This window comes from Protopterus annectens, chromosome 11.part0 (assembly GCF_019279795.1).
Source record: "Protopterus annectens isolate FY-2018-M chromosome 11.part0, PAN1.0, whole genome shotgun sequence".
Classification (NCBI taxonomy): Eukaryota; Metazoa; Chordata; order Ceratodontiformes; family Protopteridae; genus Protopterus; species Protopterus annectens.
Genome location: NC_056745.1, coordinates 1102475179 through 1102498530, shown reverse-complemented (window position 1 = coordinate 1102498530; position 23352 = coordinate 1102475179). Strand labels below are relative to the sequence as shown.

Genomic DNA, 23352 nt, shown 5'->3' with positions numbered 1-23352 from the left:
TTACTTTGTGTATTAAACAATGTTGATTCCAACTATATACTCCTCAGCTGTGGTCTTTTCGATTTTTTTCTATCAAAATGCTTTGCATGGATATAATCCAAACTATGGTTAAATGTTCCATACAGTGAAAAGCATCTTGAGCTCTGTCAAAATCCCTACTTCTGATACTTGCAGATTTTGCATCCGACCTTTTGAGTAAATTACATCAGCGTGTAAAAATAATGTGTTTCCTGAATATTAGTTATACATTGCATATACTGTGAACAAAATAAAAAGCCATGACTGGTGGCAATCCTCATAGGATTTTTATTTCTTATTGCACATTTCTATTTCTAGCACGAGACTGATAAAGCAATAAGCAACATGCAAATCCAGAAGTCTGAATCTAGACAACTTTTGGAATCATTTTCTCTGCTGTACTTGCATTGGTTTACTAATATTCTTAAAAAAGACATTTCTCAGTATATCTGTCTGAAATACCTGTCTGTGAACTACTGGTCAGTGACTTATAAAACAGCCCTGTAATGTAAACCAGTTGTTTCATTTAAGATCGGGGTAAAGAGGCATACTCTGCTAAGGATTCAAAATAACTCATCAAAGTTATCATAGCTGTATCATAAAATGTCACCAAATAAAGTGGAAAAAAAAATGAAAACATGCTGCGGTCATTATAATTCTGAAATTTGAGGAATGCAGTCTGAAAAAGCCTCCTAGTCAGTGTATTTATTCAACACTGATTGCAAAGTTCTGATGACTAACTGGACTCTGTATGAAGTTTTCCTTGGGAGCGTCATTCACCTAGATCAGTACAGATTCAGTACAGATTCATTAAAAAAAGAAAGAAAATAAAAAACAAACACACTTTTGTCTACATCAAGAGGGCTTTGCTTCCAGTTATATACAATTGTGAAGAATTCCATATCTCTATTCGAACCTTAGCGCTGAAAAAGGCTTTCAAAAAAATTAAGATGGAACTGTCTACTGCCGGTAATAAGAAACCTTGGATTTCCAAAGAATTTAATGATGATACTATAGGAATTATATGTTGGCTCTACTACAGTCATCAGAATAGGTCCACTCATTCACACATTGGTCAGATTCAGCAAGGGCACAAAGCCAAGCAGTCTGTTTTCTACAGGTTTATCTGTGTTGTCAATGCAGTCACTCTTGAATAGCTATGAAAAGATGGGGATTTTTTCAGAATTGTAGTGGTAGGTAGGATTCATGAAATTTATCTATTTGTGGATAACTTCCTTTCTTGCTGGGAGGAGGGACAGATGGTGGCAGGAGCTAGATCCTTTAGTAGAGGTGCCAAGCTATAGCTTTGATATGGATAAGATAGAAGCCATAACTTCTAGGTTATATTCTTTCTCATGATCTCAAACACTAATTAGTCTTTACATGATGACCTTTTGTATTCATGTACTTAGGTGTAAGACTGGCTGCCTCTTTTATAAAGATTGTAAATTTGAACTTTAGAACAATCTTGCAAACTCCTAGAAGAAAGAAAACTTTATTGGCAGCTTAGACTGAACGCCTTTTCATATCCTGGGCTCAGTGATGTTTGCTCTATTAAATGTTTATTGAAAATTAAATCCTTCCAAAGATAAAAATAAATTTAATATTGATTATCATAGCATTTTAGTACTGTTATTGTTGTTTTTATAAAATTGTAATATTCATTTATGTGTGTGTGTGTGTGTGTGTGTGTGTGTGTATATATATATATATATATATATATATATATATATCTGTGTACCTTTTAGTCTTTTTAGGTTATTACATTTTTTGTGTGTGGGACCTTTAATGTTTTAATTAGATTTGTGATGTCATTGAATGTGCACCTGATATAAGTGATTATTTGTAACTTGAATTTTGTCTGAAGAAGTTCACATATTGCATGTGTATGAAAGCTCTAACGTTGACTGTTTGTCTTAATCCAGTTTTTGGTGGAGTAAACCCTTGCCTTTGGTGTTGTTTTTTTTCAGTTTTTCAATCTTGCAAACTGGCAAAATCTTTCAGAAAAAAAATGGAAGCTGTGGAATTTAGCAGTGGAATAGAAATTGTTACTAATATTTTTACCAGATTCTTTGTCTGATTTCTGTTGTTGACATTTCAGTTTCCTGATACCACCCTTTCTAGAATCAATAGAGAAATGTTAGAGTTTGTCTAGTGGTCTGCTAACATGAAAGGGAAAAGAAATGTATTGTACCCTTTCCATTATGGTCAGCTTAAGGATACTTAGAATATACAGATATGCAGCATCTTATTTTCAGTATGAATCCTATTGCAATTGCAGAGCTTTTCAGAATGGTGGAAGTAAGTGGAACTATATTATATCTGTATGTATGAGCACAGAATGTTAGATATGGGGTGCGCACCTTAAAACTAATCAGCTAGATATAGTGGCTTACATTGTGTATGGTATACAGTATTTCTAGAGAAATCAGGTGCAGTATGGATCTCATGTAGATTGTTAAATTACCTAACATGACATGGGGATAGAGTGTGATGAAATATCTGTCAGAACTGAAGACATGTATCTTCAGAAGTGATTAAACATAGTTACTGTCAAGTGCATTTGCATTTAGAAGTAGAGGAGTCTTATTCTCAGTAGAAATATGGATGAAATATAACTGAAAGCATATCTTCCATAAAAGGGGAATTTGGGGAAAAATGGAAGCTTTAGATCCTGAAATGTGTTATGTTTTTCACTGTGAATACATTAGCTGAGAAACCTGAAAAGGTTCTTTGTGCTGCATTCTTACATGTTGCTGGTAAAGAATATAAAGGTATTTAACTAATCTTTTTTGATAAAGAGAAAGCCAAACTAGCAGCAATTATAGCATAAGGTCATATGCAGAATTTAAATAATGATGTCACTGAGTGGAAGGCTAGAGCCAAAGACTCTGAGTTTGGAGTGCTGCATAATTCTTTTAAAATAAATTGTATAATATATAATGAAGCAAGAAACAACGATACAAGAAGCGTGCATTACCTTTACAAAACTACATGTGTGCAGAGCAAATTGAATTACTGATGCGCAGCTGAAAGAATTTAAGAAAATGCACCCCATGTCATAAAATTTTGGAAATTATAAGACAAAAATTCAGAAATAAAGGCAGGTTATGGCATGAAATAATTGATATGAAAAAGAGAACCATGAGATGACCCAACATGTCTGACAGATCACACACAATTTTAATTCAGGCTTGTAGATTTTTTTTTTTTGTTAGCAGATCTGAAGCAGTGAAAACAGGAGTGTAAAGCAGATAAAAAAATACTAAGAACGAATGGAAAAGTAACCCTTTAGCTGAATGCGAAGATGCAGAGTGCTGTGTCTTGCCAGAAGATACTTTAGGTCTATTTGGCTTTGAAGTGAGAAGGAGAAAGAAAGAGAGGATGTGGGTATTGTTAATATTTCCTGGTCATTAAGCGGTATCATTAGGTCAGAAACTGCTTTGCGTGCATTTTATATGTTCAGTGATCCTTTTCAAAGGGCTGCACTTATAAAAACGTTGGTTCTTCTCTGGGTTGTGAGGCTAATAAGAAGTCAGAAATTATAAATATTATGTAAAATCAATGACTGCATGCAAACATGCATGCAGAATCATTCACACAGTCACAGAGACTACTTGTATGCTTGGTCAGAGCCATAGCACTGATGTTGTGCATGACTATGCTGATTTATTTAAAGGCTTAAGAAGCATGGCAGGAAAATATGACATACAATAAACCCTGAGGCAATAACAGCAACTTAAATGTGTGTAGAAAAGTACCTATAGCCCCTCAGGAGTAAAACAACAGACGAGAATGGAGAGCTTAGGTTTCATTAGAAAATAATTGGAGCCAACAGAATAAGTGAATAACGTGATGTGAAAGATAATCACATTTTAATTTATTTGCAAGATCCAAATGGTGCATTTAAAATAGCTCATTAACTGTTGCTTATAGATGACAACACAGCCTCAAGAATGACAAATGGCAAGTTGTTCTCAGTGTGCTAGATAGAAACCTGAGTCTCTGAAAGATAAGGCTTGATAGCAAAAGCTCCAAATTATGTAGATTTAATGTACCATTAGTAAGCTGCACAGTATTTAGCAGCAGTTCTACTTGACATTTTGTCAGCAGGTGTTTTAAGAATTATTGGGCATACAATTGAAGGCATGGAAGCTGTTGTAAACATAAGAATGACTGACCTCACCCTGAAGGACCTACTGCATATCCTCACAACAAACAGCACCAGAATTATCCATTCTAAAGACGTAAACCTTGCCCTCTTCTAAACCAAAGTAATTAAATTACATAGTAACTACATGATGTAAAACACTGACTCTGTATAATGGTCACTATTAATGTGACATCCCAATGCCATGTGCAAAATGGGGAAATGGGGTAATGGATGGACGGATGGATGGATGGAGTTTAAAAAGAACATGCAGGAACATGCAAAAGAAGCACTGAGGAAGTAACAATAACAAAAATGAAAAAGGGAACTGTGAACTATGGTAAAAGGAAAAAGGTAGCTGTGGTATTCAGGTAGTCTAAAGGTGAGCAAACAGTGTGACAATGCAGCAGAGAAGGCTGATAATGCACTAGTATGCTTAGGAAGAGGATTCACCATCTGAAATTAAGAAACTTACCCCCTTCTATACTGACTACTGATAAGGCCCCATCTGGAATATTACACACAGTTGCAGAAACCTAATTTTGCCAAAACACAGGGAGAACAGACAGTGTGCAGAGAAAGACAGCAAAAATATCATAGTTTTGCTTATTTAGCTACACTTTCATAGGTTCATAGGTAGGTACTAGGCTATTGGCCCTAGGGCCTATATAAGCCTAGCCAAAGGTACCCTGGCTTTTGCCACCCAAGAAAATTATCTTCCTGTGTCACTGTCGAGCAGAGCCACAGAAGTGATCCCCGGGGTGAATTTCCTATCTCCCATCCAATCATCAAGATTTTTCTTGAACAGTGCTAATGAGGAGCTTTGTTTGATATAGATAGGTAGTTTGTTCCAGAGTATGGGAAGTCTCTGGGACAGGAATCTATCCCTCCAGCATGTTCTGTTTATTGTGGTGACGAGGTTTAGGTCCCTAGAGTGTGTAGCTCGTAGGGATTGGGATTTCTTTAAGTGGAGCATGTCTAAAAGCTCTGGGTTTGACATAGCTTTGTGTGTTAGGCAGAGATCGCCTCTGAGTAGGCGATATGCAATGGAGTAAAGCTGCAGTTTTTTGAGATGGTCTGCATAGGGCATCTCTTTGAGGCCAGTAATCCTCTTTGTGAGGTATTTCTGTGGCCTTTCCAGTTGTTGTAGATGTCTTGTTAGGTACATCAAAAGGGGCATTGTACTCTATAATGGGTCTAATGAGTGATGAGTAGAGGGGAACAATGACCTCTTTTTTCCTGGATGAGAAAACGTTTGTGATGAGGTGTGCCACATAGAAGGATTTCCTGACTACTGTGGTGATGTGATTATCAAAGGAGAGACTATTGTCCACCTGTGTCCCAAGGTCTCTTATCACACTTTCAGTGTTAAGTAGACTACCACCTATGTGGTAGTTCATGGGTACTGAGTTTTTACCAAAAGGAAGGACAATGCACTTTTTGGCATTGAGCATGAGGCCATGGCTTTAACACCAGGCATCTGTCTCAGCAAGGCCCTTTTGTATGATGTCCACATCTTTTGGAGTTTTGATTATGGCTTCTAGTTTGCAGTCATCTGTGAACTTCGTTAGCCAAAGACCTTCTGTGTTGGCCTGTACTTCAGATAAGTAGATACCAAACAGGAGAGGACCCAGGACTGAACCCTGTGGTACTCCACTTGTCACTGGTCTGAAGCTGGATTTGGAGTCTGCTACTTTCACAGTGTGGGTTCTGTCAGTGAGCCAGTTGGCAACCCATCTTGTGACATAGGGATTTATACCTAGTTTAGTGAGTTTATCTATAATTCCAGAGTGGGGGATGGTGTCAAAAGCCTTGGCGAGATCTAAATAGGCTGTGTGAACCACCTTACCCTCATCTACGGCTTTGGTAACTGCTTCAAAGAAGTCCATCAGGTTTAGGAGACACGATCTGCCTTTTACAAACCCGAACTGGGTGGGGTCCTGAGTTTGGAGATTACCAATATCATTGTTTATAAGTTCCATGATGATACGCTCCATAGCCTTGCAGACCAGGCTCGTTAGGCTAATTGGGCGGTAGTTTCCAGGGTCTGTGGTGACTCCCCCTTTGTGGAGTGGGATAAATGTCACTGTGCGCCATTCAGTGGGCACATAGCCTGAGGTGAGGCTATGATTGAACATGGTACTTAGGTGGGGTGCCAGTTCGTTCTGTAGTTCATGTAGAAGATCCTTCCTTAGACATTTCTTCCATTTGTCACTGCTGTAACTGTCTTTTCTAATCAGCAAAGAAGCTGATCCTCTTCTCTCCTCTTTTCTTTCAGATAGATATAGCTGAAGCAATAATTTTGAAAAGTATTGAATCCAGGAGTTATGTCTAATGTACTCCACTAGTCATTTCCTTTATTCCTGACATCATCTTTCTGACCACAACCTTCTATGTCCCACCCTTCAACCATAAAACAATACAGTTCCTCATTCTTGGTTTTAAATCCAGACCCTCCAGTTGTTTTATCAAAACCTGTGTAGGACCAAGAGATTCTTTAATGTCATGTGTGTGTAGTCTACTGAATGTGGTGACTAAAACATCTAGTTTAGCTAATTTTTGTAGTGTTCAGCTATTACGTATATTTTGATATTTACTTCTGCCTGCATGTATATTTCAACTGTTTTTTTTTTTTCAAGCAATGCATAATTATTTGTTAATAGTTTGATCTATGTATAATTTTGAGAACTTTTCTCCCAGACCCACTCTGCAAATGTAAATTTTTCCTAAGATGGAGCCTGTCCCTTGACCAGAGCTAGCTTCTCACTGACAGTTTCTCCATTCCATATAACAGTCCCAAGCCCTTTTCTCTTTTTGTACTGTTGCAGCAAATCATTTTATTCTATCCTCTATCCTTCCTCAGTGCACTGATTTCTGGTGCAGGTAATAAGAAAGCTACCTCTAGCTTTTTATTTTGGTTGCTGTCTGCATGCCTCTATGAGCCTGCTTGCTACCTTATCAGGTCTCCTCTGTTAGGTCGATGGTACCTGCATGCAACAATACATGTTTCTGCCTCCTTAGTCACATCTTCTCATGTCTTAGTAAGACTAAGATACATGCTAGCTTCACTGTAATTTAGTGTCCCCTTTCTCCCTTGGCAAGGCTGCTAATCCCCTTGGGACTGAGTCTTCAAGCACCACAACTCAATTCTCCATCCCTCCCCCACAGGCTGTCATCCCCATTACTTCCTTACAGTTCTCCTCCACTCCTATCTCTCCCAACCCTCTACATGGACAATACTGCTTACCTACTTTCCTTTGCTCTACCTGATCTCTTCCCATTCCTGTTGTACTTTTCACACAAACCCTCTCATGATTCATAGTCTCCACTCAGTCTTGATTGACTTTCCATGTCTCCTGATGTCTCTGTACATTTTTTTCCAAGTACACTGTTTTAATTCTACCTCAAATAAACATGTTGTTTTTGCCTCTTAGAGACTATCCTAAAAGATTAAATTGGAACCTATACTTATTCTATACCTGCAGCGGTAGCGTTGTCACCTCACAGCAAGAGGTTCTCCCGTTCGATTCCTGGCTGGAGCGCCTTCTGTGTAGAGTGTGCATGTCCTCCCTGCAGTCAAGTGGCATTCGAAAGGCATGCATCATTGAAGGTTGGGCGTCGAGCTGGCACCTTGGCACCGTAAAAATCTACTGCCAATCATTAGCGGACCGGAGTTCCGCTGTGGCGACCCCTAACCGGGCAAAGCCGAAAGAAGAACAACAACTTATTCTATACCTGAATAGTAGATGAAGACCTAAAGAAAAGGAAAAAGAAAAATGAAAAGGAAAATGGGAGAAGGAAAAGAGAAAATAATGGGAAAAAACGTCTGACTTCCTATTGCTAGTATCAATATTGTGGCATCTATTTTGTAAATAGCTGTCAATAGTTTCTAATCTATTTCTCTTTTAATTAAAGTTCTCCTTGTCTTAAATACACTGAGTGTCATATTTACTATAATTTTTTTTTCTATTAATGTTTAAAAAATCTGAATTACTAGACAACCATTTGGAGAACATCAGTACATCAATACACTGGAATTTTTATTGTCCCATATATACAAATGTAAATTTTCCTCTTTTCAATATACTATAATTGGGTTATTGCTTGTTATATACAACGTGTTTATAATTATTCTCAATGTGTATAGTTGAAGTTTTTCATGATTCAGTTGTATTTTCATTTACTCTTTTGCTTATATTTTTTTCAAAATATGCATAAATTCAATAAACATTAAATTGGAAAAAAAAAGACATGTTGGTTGATGGGCTGCCCTCAGGCGGTCCATAAGCTTCTGTTGTATAACTTCCTCCCTCATCCTTATTTCAGTGTGCTTTGAAGTATAATTCTATACTATCCCATCCTGACTTACAACATGCCTAGGGACAGTTTAGAACAGTCCATCAACCAAAGTATTTGTGAAAGGTGGAAGATAAGAATACCTTCAAAAAAACCCACAGAGACATAAGACATGCAAAATGCACACAGACAGTGGCACTCTAGACTTTGCAGCTGTGTGTAACAAAACATAACTGCTGACTTAACTTTCTGAGTTACTATTAAAGTTGTTATTAGGCTGTGTTTTCTCTGAGTGTGCTCTGTAATTTATCTGTTAAGCTTTCCTTATGTTACAATGAGAGTCAATACCCTGAAGTCTGAACCAGATAAGACAAGCAAGTCAAAGCTTCAATTCCATAAAAATCAGAAAAAAGTGGAAGCCCCCTTGCAACCCAATGTGCGTCCCACTTACTTATATATAGTAATTCAAAATGGATATAAATATAGGGAAAAGAGAAAACTCACACATAATAGCAATCACTTCAAGCACACAGACTGGTGATATGCCACCAGTGATTTCCTATGGAGAAGAGTGACTGCAGAGATCACAACTGGGGACTTGGACTAGACAAGCCTGAACAGTATACACTTTATAGTCAACAAAGTGTAGAGAAATTACCTGTTGATAAAGGTCACAGCTATGATATATTACAGTCATGGTAATGGAATTTAACTGTAATGCACATATTGCTGTTGCTGCATTGATAATATTTGCATCACCTCATAGCAAACTGAATTTAACTGCATTGGCTATGCTTGTCTAGCTATATGACATTGTACTGGATGTTTTATTGTGAAGTCATTTTGCTCACCATGCTGTTTGCTTTTCTTTCATGCACCTCCTTGTAAATGAACCATGTTTTAAAGGGATTAACCTGCAAAATTAACACAAAATTAATAATGAATAATTAAAAACATGACTTATTTTCAAATTCCAGCTGAACAAATTATGTCTCCTGTTTTTCAGAACCTCTTCCTGTGACCAAAGTTTCTGTCTCGGACTACATCGCTTCCCCAGAAACAGGTGTAGTTTTTGAAATCCAGTATCCAGAGAAATATAATGTTTTCTCAAAAGTAAATATAAGCTATTATGAAGGCAAAGAATATCGTTCCATGCTCTATAAAGGTAAGAAAAATGTGTCTCTGTTGTCATTTCAAGTTATATACTATTTTGTGGAGAAAACTCTCATTTTTAGTTGTGATTGCTACGATAGCTGTAAGATATAATATAATTAAGGTGAAGGTTTATGGTCCATTTTTAGGAAGGCAGGACCCTGTAACTGTTGTTGGCTAGCATGCAGTGTACACTGACTGTGAAACATCTGAGCAATGTAATCACATGAAGATGTAGTACATGACATCTATGATGAGACAGGGGTAAGCCCACAAAGCTGCAAATCTTTTAATCAATGTGGCAGCATATTGACACTCACTAATCTTATCAGATGAGCGGCATATCATTTTTATTCAATTTAAAATATTACCTTCCACCTCTATTCATATAATAAGAAAAACATATGCACTGCAATATATCATTATTCAATAACTAATTAAGCATGAAATAAGCATCACTCCATGTACGTGCTAACTGCATTCCAGCTCCAATCATGTTTGCATGCCTTCACAGTACTTTACATGTTTCTGCACATTGTAGACCTTTAGCAGGTAAATGCTGTCCTTGAAGTACAGTATCCATGAACAGGCAGATACAGTTTCAAAATCTTTATCCTCCCGATCAGAGTATCGCACCCTCAGTCATACCTGTTCAAAAACCATTATACAACTTGAGGTGTTTTATATATATCTGCATATATACATATCTATATGAGTGTGTGTGTGTGTGTGTGTGTGTGTGTGTGTGTGTGTGTGTGTGTATATACACATATAGGCGTAGTACACTGGATCTCTGTGCACCTGCACTGACACATTGAATTCCAACATGAAACATCAAAACTACAAATGCCAGCACATTCTGTGCATGCCCTAGGGATTACCCCAGAGCAGAGCAAACCAGGGATTGTGTAATCTCGGAGTTAGTATATATTATTAGCAGATGGTGTGGGGTTACTGTGTCTGATTTTGTCAGATTATAAGAACCATGTTGATCTAATGAACACATTCTGTCTGACAACTATTGAGATGAACAAAAATTGCCAGAAGCAACTTGGACCAAATAGAAGGCAAAAGTTTCTAGTTTTTTTGAGGGGGACTACAACCCCCACATTGTGGGGAAAACCGCACACAGACCTGGAACTTGCATATGCCAATACCATGATCACACAACAGTAGGGAAAATCGCACCCTTAATAATCTGTGAAAACAGCTTTTGTTATTAAACTCATTCACTCCAATGGAGCTCAGGAAGTTTGCACTGTAACTTCCAATGGATGGAGCCTAAACCTTTTGATAGAATCAAATTATATCCTCACATTTCAAACAAATGTTCAAATCTCTGGATTCACAGGGGTTATGAAAGAAGGATAAATGGCAAACCCTTCAGCACAAACTATTTTTACAGTGGTAGTACTTTTAAGGTTCTAGATCTTAAGCCAAATTTTATAAGTCACAATAAACACAATAACTATTACATTTATAATATTTTGTAAACAATTTACAATATCTCAACAACCACTCAAGTTACAGACATACTGTCCACACTATTTTATTCATCTAGCTGAGAGTTCTCTCTGCATTCCTTGGTTGTTGAGATATTTAGAAAAATGTGAAAATTATATTTATATAAATTAATATCATAAAACAACAGTTAATGTCTATTTACATTCACTAGATATAGGTCAAATATTAATGCAGTTGAGTTCACCATTGTGTAAGCTTTAAGATTAAATATTTTAAAACCTTGTGCATAGGATGGTTTTGGAATTATTGAAGCAAATATGAACAAGCAATATTTGATGCCTAGAGGCGTCAGTAGGAGTTAACTGCAGATGCACCTGGAGGCATCACTCAGATGTAATGAGTTTAAATGGCATATAGACTGTATGCATTTGGGAGACTGGCTCCTACCCATCAGTGTAAAATGATTTCCTGAAGAAGTCCACATTTAGGTCAAGGTTGGTATTGGTCTTGGTCTTGGCTGAAGTGTTCTCTTTGTGAATACTGGACATTTTCCTTTCACCTGTGCAGGTTTTTGCTAGGTGCCCTGGCTTGCGTTTGTGTGGGAGTGTGTATTCTGCATTTCGATGGTGCCTTGTTTAGGATGATCTTCTATACCTTGCATTCACTGAGGGCCAGGATGGACTGTGGTTCCCCATGATCCTTGCACTGGATTAAGTGAGGAATCTGAAAGACAAGACAGGCCATTAACACTAGTAAGTACCTTTATCTGAGTGAGCATAGTAAGGCCAGTGTGGAGTCAGCCATACCTAAGACACGTAAAATGATTTTTAGAGCCAGTATGTCCTACTTGAGATTATTTAACAGCCCACCTTCTGTATACATTAGTAATCTCTTAAGTATGCCAAATAAAATGGCATTTTTTGTAAAATTCATACAAATACTTAGTTAAATGAACAAGTGGAAAGTCTTGGCTGCACTTTGGGATAGCGACTTTCTAATTAACCCCCCCATCCTACCCCAACCTACACAGACTTTTATTCCCTATCCATGCCTCCTGTTTTGTCTCTGGCCAACTGGAGTATAAAACAGATTTGTCAGTGGTGACCAATCACAAGCTCAAAAACTGAATCACGGTGTTACTGAATCATGGTGTTAACAACAGCATTTCTGGTTTTCATTCTTCTAGCTATTTTGAGTCCATCTTAACACAGCTACATATACTTACAAAAATTGTAACTTGTTTCTTAACAATAGACCTGGTTCTGTCTCCTAAAGCTCTGTACTGCACTTCAGGTGTCTCAATATCCATTTTCACAGTATATCATATAATATGATGCATAAAATAAATACTTCAGTAGAATAAATTCAGATTTTGAGATCATATTACCAGCAGTTACAAAAAATCCACGTCTGGCAGTATTCTGCCAAAAATGCTGCACTCATATCCAAATGACTTTTGTTTCTGCCCTTGCTCAGCTGTTGCCAGTAATCTTTTATCTGGTGCTTACTTTGATATATGGTAATAATAAGGTCCTATAGAATACATATATTAATGCAAAAAGTATGTAGAACATTCCCTGGCTCTGTGGCACAGAGGGGTGGAACCCCGACTGTGGCCCAGATGACCCGGGTTCAGTTACAGGCCCCTAGGAATGGAATGACCAGACAGGAAGGGGATATTCTGAAGATGTGTAATCTGATCCTTTCTTTTTGAGAAGTGTTTAGGGGTGTGTGCACACTAGTGGGTACACTGGGATTTCTGATTTCCCTTTCCCTGGTAGAGACTAGCTAATATGCCTCCCATACTGTGGGAGGAACTGGGGAAGGGATGGGTTGCATGAAACAAACACCCCTTGAGGATGTGAGGGAGTATTCTTTATAAATGTCCCATTGCATGTCTTGACCTATACTGTATGTCAAGTGAATGCAGGGAGGTTAGAGTTGAAAAATGTGATAAAAAATTATAAACATCTCTGTTGGCTGTCTGAACAATGGGCCCTCCTAGTTAGCTGTCACTCCACTGTGGGTGAAGAAATGGGCCAATCGCTGAGAGGGGGCTGACAAGCAACAAGGGCAAATTGAAAAGTATGTGAAACATTCTTTTTGACAGCTTGCTGTATAGCCCTCAACCTCTTATCGCAAGAAATCTGGATAAAGCCTAAAATAATTTTGGGGGGGGGGGGGGTTGATGGTCCAAAAATAGTGAGGGACTTTAAATATTTAGAAAGTCGATAGACTAGCAGAATTTGTGTTAGCAAGAAGTCTGAAACTCAAATATAAGTTATTTTTTAATGATTTTAATCCACAGCGATTTGCCAAAAAACCCCACAAATTATATGTGGAGCAGACTAAAAATATGTGGCAAAAATATGGACATTCTGTAAAAATCTGGACAGTTGAGAGGTGTGGCTGGCTGTTATGTACCTAATATCTTAGTTGTCAATTTATTACTTCTCTGCTTTGCCTTGAAGCTTAATCAAACATTTTTACAAAAGTCCTTATCACTAGCTACTGATGCATTTCATCAAATATATAAAACTACTTATTGAGGCAATAACCTTTTCCATCCTGATTCTTATTAATCAAGCTGCACATGAATTCCATGTACCACCAGTGAGAAAATCTGCCATAGCAGTTTCACTTTACAGTGTCAGCCTGTATCTGTTGTACTTCCATCCATTTGCTGTGCCGACACTGACATACAATTTTCTAGAAAAATACATACACCTTCAGTCCTTTCTTTATTTGGTCTAGCATGATATTCTATCCAAATCTCAGCTTGGACTTCAGGCTTGGTATAACACAAGCTGCTCTACTAAACTTCTCAAACTTGTTTATGAGATCAGCTGACTCAAAGTCATAGAGTAGGGGCGATATATTCCACTTGATTGAAAGCTTTGCTACAGCTGGTCATATTGCCCTTATTTAACTTCTAGCTAACTGGTACTAAGTCGATTTGCCAGTCATGTGTAAAGCAGGATCTAAAAAGGTAGATCAGTGCTACTGCTTCACCTTTCCCAGTACTTTTGAGTTCTCTTAAGGTTTTCAGCCCTGCTGTCCTTATGGGTTCATAGGAAGTTACTAGACTAGTGGCCCTAGAGCCCTTATAGTCCTAGCCATGTTACTCTTGAGTTGCTTCAATTGGTTTTGGTTAGTTGGACATAATTTGCAGACTGAGTCTGTGATAAACACCAACTACCCCTGTACATGAGGGACATGGGTGCTATCCCTGGAGTGAATTTGTGGTCTCCCATCCATTTGGTTGGGTTACACTTGAATAGGGTCAGTGAGGAGATCTGCTTCACGTGAATTGAACGTTTATTCCAGAGTAGCAGCAAGCTCTGAGAGATACATCTCTCTCTCTCTCCAACATGTTCTGTTAATGTCACAGGCTAGGTTAAGATTCCTAGATGGAGTGATTCTTTTGCCATTTGACTTGCAGATGTGCAGCATATCCATCAGGGCAGAGTCAGAGATAACCCATAAATCAGGCACAAGTCGCCTCTCAGCAGCCGATACGATACAGAGTACAGTGACAGAGATTTCAGTCTAAGTACATAAGTCATGGTTTGGTGGCCCTGTATTTTCTTGGTGGAAAACCTATGTGGTCTCTCCAGATGCTGCAGGTGTTTGGGGAGGTACATACAGAAGGGAGCATTGTACTCTATTAATTTTACTCCATTAATGTACTGTTTGTTAAAAACATCCATCACTACTGTGGTCTTGTAAATTTATCTAGTACACAGAGAACTGTAAAATATTTTCTGCTTCATATATATCCGATTCACATATGTCTAATGTGACAACTAACCTTGAAATTATTTTCTGTATTGTCCAGTATTCTGGTATTGTACTAAATACAACAGATGCTGAAGGTGTAATCTTTTCTAGGTTTCAGTGTGAAGAAAAAGTGTCCCAGATAAAAATAATAATTTAGAATAATTTTGCTTCAGAAATTATTTTTCTCTGTTAAAGTCACAGAAGTTACCAAAGACTGGCTTCTGAAATTTGGGCCGATCATTAAATCAGTCACTGTCAAAAAACAAATCTGAAGCTTGGCCTACTTTTCAAAGCAAAACAATTCATGACAGATCATGCTAGAGAAGTATTAACAGAACTTAATCCCAAATGTATATATAGCTCTTCTATATTCACAGGCCTTCATTACAGTCAACCCTCATCTTTGTACAGTGCTATAAAAGAGCAGATACATTTGCTTCACGCTATGCCTTTAAAATCCCCTAGCGTGTCTCAATTAAATTTTCTTATTAAAAATTAACTTGGTGGTAGATTGTTCCCAATGGTTGTCTCTGCCACATTCACCTCCCATTTTACCAGCATCTAAACAGCTGCATAAAAAAGTCTGTACCCATTACCCTAAGTATAATGATAGATTCAGGAACACTCTTGTCCGGGGGAACTCCCACATTAATGATAAAAAGCTGTAAGAAATCCCATCCTTGTAGCAAAGATGTCACTAAAATATACTAGTAAAAAATGATGAGCACTGTTAGAAAATGTAAATCAGAATACACATTGCAGATTTCTATGGATAATAAAAGAAACTATAAATCGTTCTTCCAATATGTCAGAAAATTAAGAAAAAATGTTTAACAATTCACTGGGCTAATCAGTAATAATATCATGCATTCCAATCCCAAGAATATAGCCAATATATTAGTACACAAATTTAGTGCCACCTTTACACCACCAACCACATTGTTGTGCCCACTGTCCCTGACAATTTAGTTTTCTCTGAAATCACCTTGGAACAAGTCTTAGAATTCATCCATCCATCCATCCATCCATCCATCCATCCATCCATCCATCCATCCACAAACCTTTTTCCTATTTTTGCACATGGAGTCAGAGTGTCACTTTAACATAGCCAATCATCTAGAGACAATGTTCACACTACTGGGAGGCTAGACCTGCCAGAGAATCCCTGTCAAAGGCTAAAAATAATGTTTGTATAGGACCAGATAATATACCGGCTACATTCTCATCAATGGCAAGTATGCACTATACAAGCCTGTACTTAAACTGTTCAACCTCAGCCTGACAAAAGGGTTTGCCTTGATGCCTAGAGAACAACCGCTAAGAATCCTCTACACAAGGGTGACCTTTCTACAAGCCCAGGGAATTATGGGCCTATCAGCCTAACCATCCTGATATGTAATGCCATGGAATGTGCCATAGCACAGTTCATTTATACCAACATAGGCAACATAACTGATCTAGACCCCACACAGCCTAGTTCTTTGAAGGGATGGCCCTGTCTCCTGAATCTAGTAAACTTCTTTGAAAAGGTTATAGAGGCTGTGGACAGTGGTCACTTTGTGCACTGTGCTTATCTTGACCTGGCCAAAGTTCTTGACATTATTTTCCATGTTCATATTACTGAAAAGTTAGACAAACTTAAACTAGTTACCTACATTGTCTGCTGGATTGCTAACTGGGTATTCAACAGATCACAAGTAATTAATATTGTTGGTACACTCTGTGAATGTAAAACTGTAACTAGAGGGGCACCACAGGAATCAGATCTGGGTCCCCTCATGTTTGTCATTTATTTTGCAGACCTCTATGCCAATATCCCTGAAGTGTGTTTGGCCAAGTTTACTGATGACAGTAAGCCGAGTACTGTTGTATAGTCATCCACTAATACTAAACTGCTCCAAGAAGGACTGGAATATATACATAGCTGGTAAAATGAAAACAGTCTCAGTCTAAATGTAAAAAAGTACAGCACAGTAGTGTTCAGCAAAAAAAAAAAAAAAAAACGGTTTCAACTTCATGTATTATAAGTGGTAGTCCTATTCAAACAAATATGGACTTAAGAAACCTGGATATTTATGTGGATAATCATAGTCAAGAAAACCTTCTGTTTGGCCAGAATATTTCTAAGAGAATATCTTCAAGATCCAAAGAAGTCATCTTTTCGTTCTACTCTTTCCTTTGCAGACCCATCATCGAATGCAATGTCCCTTTGCTATGTAAAAATTAAAGCATATCACTCAGTTGGAAAGGGTCTAGTCATTTTACCCCCCAAAATTAAAGGCCTTAAATACAACTATTCCAATTGATCAGCACATCTCTCCTTATGCTCAATAGACTACCCAGTGCTCTGGGGTGACCTATGTCTCATTCTTTGAGCCATGAAAGACCCAGTCATACTTGATCCCCTATTTTATCCAAAATCAATGGATCTACAAACAGTCTTCCTAGGGACTTAATTTTAAACAACAGCTAAACAACAGTTATTAGAGGGATATGTTCAGAATTCAATGTATTCCCAGCCTATGGAATAAATTATAAATACAAGTCAAGTAAAGTAGCACTATGTCTGGCTTTAAGGCTAGTTTTGTTGATTGAATGGGTAAACATAAATTTATGGATTCTACAATGAAACGCCAACGTCCAGAAAGTTGACATTCCAATAGAATGAAAAGAAATGCCCAAAAAAACAAAAGGGCAAAAAAGTCAATTTCTTCTTGTTTTTTGCAGAAGAACAATCTCTTCTGTACTCCCATTGTAGAGGGCAAGTTCCCCCACACCCACAAATGTATAGGTACCAACTCCACAGTCACGCCAACTCGAAGAAAGGAGAGATCTCCATAACTGAATCTTAGCTGATGCACAATTTGAAACTGCACCACCAAACATTTCTATGGGAAAAAGTGTTTGACATTATGCAAGTCATTTTTGTTTTCTGGAGGCTACCAACACTTGAGTAACTTCACCTCAAGCTTGTGTAGGGAAGCCAGATTTATGCCAGGATTATCATGTATGAATCTGCTTGATTTGGAAGGTGTGCGCTATTAAGTACTCATAAAGAATGACAAGAACTTTCAGGTGTTTCCACTTAATGGTGCATATGGCTAGGCTTCTTACCATTCTCACCACCAGTTGCCCAGTACCGTTTCTAAGTTACTATACTGTCTAGATCTTTTCATTGTATTTTACAGCTCAGAGTACCACATGTAGTTATATACCACACTAATAAATGTCTCATGAAAAAGCCCTTAATTGAAAGGGGCATCTTTCACCACATACTTTATCCTGCTCACTTACTTCTTGCCAAAGCTCCTCTTATTCAAAATTCTCTTGGTGTTTTAATATTTCCATTGGTTGTTTCTAACAAAGCCCTCATTTCCCCTGTTTTGTCATCAATTTACATCAAATTGTTAAATTAAGAACGTCTCTGTATAATCTTCTGTTTACAGTATATTTTATTTATTTATTTATTAACATTTGATTATCAGGAAAGTCTGACTTGGTAGGGGCCCATTTTCAGAGGAGGGCTAGGGAGAAAACTCCAAAGTATTACAAAGCATTTTAAGAACAATTTTACAGTCTTTAAAAATAATACAGAAAATTAAAATTTAAGTAATTATACCAAATTAGACATAATATGAAAACATTGGCAAAGAATAGATGCAAGTTATATGACAGTGATTTAATAGTTAAAGAAATTTAGGCCAGTTTATAGAGAAATTAAAGGTAAGTTAGTATAATACAAACAGAAATTGCAATACAAAGTGAGAGAAAAGCAGGCTTATAGTATATTTAGAAAGAAAGCCAGAGGAGAGAAATTGATAAAAGTAAGGAAGTATGTGAAGAATGGAGAGTAAGGCGATGTAAGGTATGAATAGGTATTTCTTCACATTTAGAGATATAGTTTATCCTGGTATCGAACAAGAAAATAGCCAGCTTTTTGCTAGGAAGTCTTTCAGAATAGATTTTAAAGATGGGAGAGGGGGTGTTAACCTGATGGATAGAGATAAAGAGTTCCAGGCCTTAGCAACATGGTGCAGGTTTGTGGACAGATAGTAAGGATGAGAGCACCATAAAGAAGTGTGGGGAGGGGATAAGTAGTGGCAAGAGAACCTTTAGTTGCTTCAGTGAGCATGTTTTTGGCTCTATAAAGCATCAGTAGTTTTTGATGAGCTTTTATTATGCAATTTTCTACATGCATGTTGAACTTCAGACTATCATCCACTATCTTCCCTAATAATTTGTTATGAGAAGTGACTTCAATGATTATATTATCAAGATAGAGGATTTTAAATTTTGTTTTTTCATGGGAGGGATTTGGGGAAAAAAGTAGTAGTTTTTTTTATGTTGAGCATGAGCTGTGGGTTACAAACCTGTTTCTGTTGCTATTTAAGCTTCCTGAGTAACTTTTTGGAGGTGGTCCATGTTGTTAGATATGCAAATGAGTGTAGCATCATCTGCATACTATGTGAGGGAGGCCTGTTGTGTGGAGGGTGTTGGTGAGAATGTTAAAGAGGAGGGGACCAAGGGTACAGAATTGTGATATACCGGTGGTGATTTGAAGGTGGGGAGAGAGGGTGGAGTGCCATTTTCCTGACTAATACCTACTGGGTAGGCAACTTTTGAACCATAGAAGGTTAGGCAGAAAGAGACCTACTGATGACATTTGTAGTAGCCATTTGCCATGGCAAACTGTGTCAAAGGCTTTAAACAAGTCTAGAAATAAGGATGAGATTAGTTTGCCATTATCTCTCGCTTTATTGATAGCATCTATATAAGTGAGAAGAGCTGTATTAGCACTATGGGAAGGAAGGAAGCCATGTTGAGTTAAGAATAGGAGTTCTTCCTGCAGGAGATAGTTTAGCAATTTTTTGAATACATTTTCAAGTATCCTGGAGAGGAGGATATGATTGCTGTAAGTGTAAAGTTAGTAATTTGTGTTGAATTTGCTCCTTTGTACAGAGGGATAATGTGTGACATTTTCCTGAAAGAGGGACCTATTTTAAAGTATTAATTTGGAAGGTTATCAGCTAAAGTGGAGCATTGTTTCAGTTTGTTTAAGAGTAGTTTTATATAGGATGTAGGCACAGGTTTGCAGGTGAAAGTGCATTTGGTGATACGTGGCTGCTGGACAGGCTTAGGATTAGATGTCAGGTAATCCTTGATTAGGGATGCTATTACAGTTTTGTATGTATAGTTCACATTTCACATATCAAAACAGTATTTCTTCAGCTTTCAAATGTTATGTATTGCCTTCTAGCCTCTGTTTTCCAACTCTTAAACTTTTGTACTGCTTATCTTCCTTACAATTGTTTTCTAATTCAACACTGTTTTCATGTGTCTCTGTACTGACAAGGTTTAGGATACATTTCTGTCAATGACTTTATTTTTCTTTCTGCTATCATTCTATCTTTTCTCCCAAAATTACATTTTATACAAGACTTTGCAGTTTGCTACTATTCCTTGCTTTATGTCTTTTGTCTCTGTCTATCTCAATATTTTCAATTTTTCTTCTTCTACTTACTTGTCAAATGTAATTTTGCATTGATAACACCATACCTCTCAACCTCTTAGAGCAAGAAATCTAGACAAAGCCAACAATAATAGGAGAACCTACTGATATTGCCAACATCCTGGCAGATAGATTCAGTGGAGACTTCATCCCCCTCTCACCCTCAAAAGGGCCCACAACAATACCGGAAAAGTGTAGTTTCCTGGAAATCACAGATGCACAGGTGAAAACAGCCCTTTCAAAAGCCAAAAACACAGCGTCAATGGGGCAAGATGGTGTCTCAGGCTGCATCTTGCACGAACTACAGAACAAACTAACCCCCCACCTAAACACGCTGTTCAACCTCAGCCTCTCCACAGGCTATGTGCCCATAGAATGGTACACAGTAATGGCTATTCCACTCCACAAAGGAGGGGCCACAGTTGACCCTGGTAACTATCGACCCATAAGCCTGACTAGCCTGGTCTGCAAGGCTATGGAGCGGATCATCATGGAACTCATTAACAAAGACATTGGGAACCTCCAAACACTTGACCCAACCCAGTTTGGCTTTGTTAAGGACAGATCATGCCTACTAAATCTGGTTGACTTCTTCGAGATAGTCACCAAGGTCATAGACGAGGGAAAGGTGGTTCACGCAGCCTACCTTGACCTCGCCAAGGCTTTCGACACCATTCCCCACTCAGGTATTACAGAAAAAATCACCAGCCTGAACATAAACCCCTATGTCATGAGATGGGATGCCAACTGGCTTACAGAAAGAACTCACATGGTAAGAATAGCAGGCTCCAGGTCCGACTCTAAACCAGTCACAAGTGGTGTCCCACAAGGCTCAGTCCTGGGACCCCTACTGTTCAGCATTTACTTCTCAGAAGTACAGGCAAACACAGGAGGATTATGGCTAACCAAGTTCGCCGATGACTGCAAACTGGGAGCCATAATTGACTCTCCAGCTGACAAGGACATCCTCCAAAAGGGCCTTACTGTGATGGACACCTGGGGTCAAAGTCATGGCCTCAAGCTAAATGCCAAAGAATGCATAGTCATTTGGGAAAAACAAAACACCCACAAATTACACCATAGGTGGCAGCCCCCTTAATACAGAAGAGGTAATAAGAGATCTGGGGATCCAGGTAGATAGTAATCTCTCCCTTGACAATCATATTGCTAAAGTAGTTAGGAAATCCTTCTCTGTGGCCCATCTAATTACTAAAGGGTTTGCATCGAGAAATAAAGAGGTTATAGTGCCCCTGTACTCGTCACTCATCAGACTCATCATAGAGTACAATGCCCCATTTGGGATATACCTCACAAGACACTTCCAACAGCTGGAAAGACCACAAAAGTACCTCACCAAAAGGATTACTGGCCTCAAACATATGTCCTATGCAGCCTGACTGAAAAAACTCCAGCTGTACTCAGTGGCATATCGCTTACTCAGAGGTGATCTCTGCCTGACTTACAAAGCCAAGTCCAACTCAAAATTGATGGACATGCTCCACCTAAAGAAATCCAAGTCACTGCGAGCCACATGCTCTAGTGAGCTAAACCTCACCACAACAATAAATAGAACATGCTAGAGGGATAGATTCCTGTCACAGAGACTCACCATGCTTTGGAACAAAATTCCAAATTACATTAGGCAGAGCCCCTCACTAACACTCTTCAAGAGAAACCTTGACGAGTGGATGGGTAACAGAAAATACCCCCCTGGGATCACTTCATTGGCTCTGCTTGACAGAGAATCAGTTAATTAATCAATGGTGTGGCAAAAGCCGACACACACTCTGGCTAAGCATATAAATGCCTTCGGGCAGATTATAGCCTAGTACCTACCTATGAACCTATGAACAAAGGCCCAAAAATAGGGACAGATTGTTAACATTGCTCTTACAAACACAGAGAGTTCATAGAATAATAGATTTTACATTAGCATGAATTTTCTGAAGAGCATGACATTTGAAACTCAAATGTCTGTCATTATTTTCTGACTTCAATCCACAATGACATGCCAATGATTTGCCAGAAAACCAGAATTTAATTAGGAAAACATTATACATATGAGACACAAATCTGGGCGTTTTGCCAAGATGTGGACAGTAGAGAGGTATGGATAACACTAAATGGTTTCTATAAAGATGTACTTTGTGTTACTACATGATGTCACTGATTACCTCATGAATTTACTGTGGAGCATTTCTTCCCTGACTTCTGCTGAAAAGTGGCTTTCTGATCAGAAATAAATTAATAAGTGTGTCTAATAGCCACTAATAAAGTAATATCTAGTGTTTTGAAGATTCTTTAATATGTCCATATTGTTTTATTTTTTTTTCAGTGTAATTACTCTGTATACATCTTTGTATGATGTGGTATAATGAGCATAGTTAATATTTAATTATTTAAAGAAATACTAGTGTTTCTTATATTAAATATTGAATTGAATAAGTAATCTTTTGTACATAACTGAATACCTAAGCAATAATCCATGACTAGGTGTGGGCATCGAAGGATTTATCCATGGTTGGTATCGTTTATTTATGAGGGAGAAAATAATTTCATCGTATAACAGCACTTTAGTGTTCATTTGCTTCGTCTACTGTTTAGTGATGTATTGCACATACGTAAGACACGTATGTCTGCATGCTTGCACAGTATGTCAGTACAGTGCAACAGGGTAGATGGGGATTGCTTTACATTTTTAAACGTCTATGTTCAAAAGCAAAGACTTTACAAGGAATGTGGAAAAAATATGAGAAAAATCTGGGGTTTTCTGCAAGTCTTTGGATAGTTGAGAGAAATGGTAAACAGCAGTATGATCAATCATACTGTCGATAACCATACTTCTCAACTATTTGCAGCTTTGCAGAACTTACCTGTTTTTATAATATTTAGCACTGCATCTCTTAGACTATCTTTTGGATACCATTAACATACATATTCCAACAGAAAGCCTGCCGCTCAAGAAGACTTATGTGTCTGATCA

The 23352-nt window shown here is 37.9% G+C and overlaps 1 protein-coding gene across 4 annotated transcripts in view; it reads left to right on the top strand.

Moving 5' to 3' along the window:
• The window catches only part of PTPRO (protein tyrosine phosphatase receptor type O), a 1723724-nt gene that overhangs the window by 600149 nt on the left and 1100223 nt on the right, over positions 1 to 23352 (top strand). For all 4 annotated transcript variants that reach the window (XM_044088440.1, XM_044088442.1, XM_044088441.1 and 1 more), the window contains exon 3: positions 9471 to 9629. In XM_044088440.1, coding sequence (XP_043944375.1) covers positions 9471 to 9629 — 159 coding nt within the window. The remainder of the gene's footprint in view (positions 1 to 9470; positions 9630 to 23352) is intronic.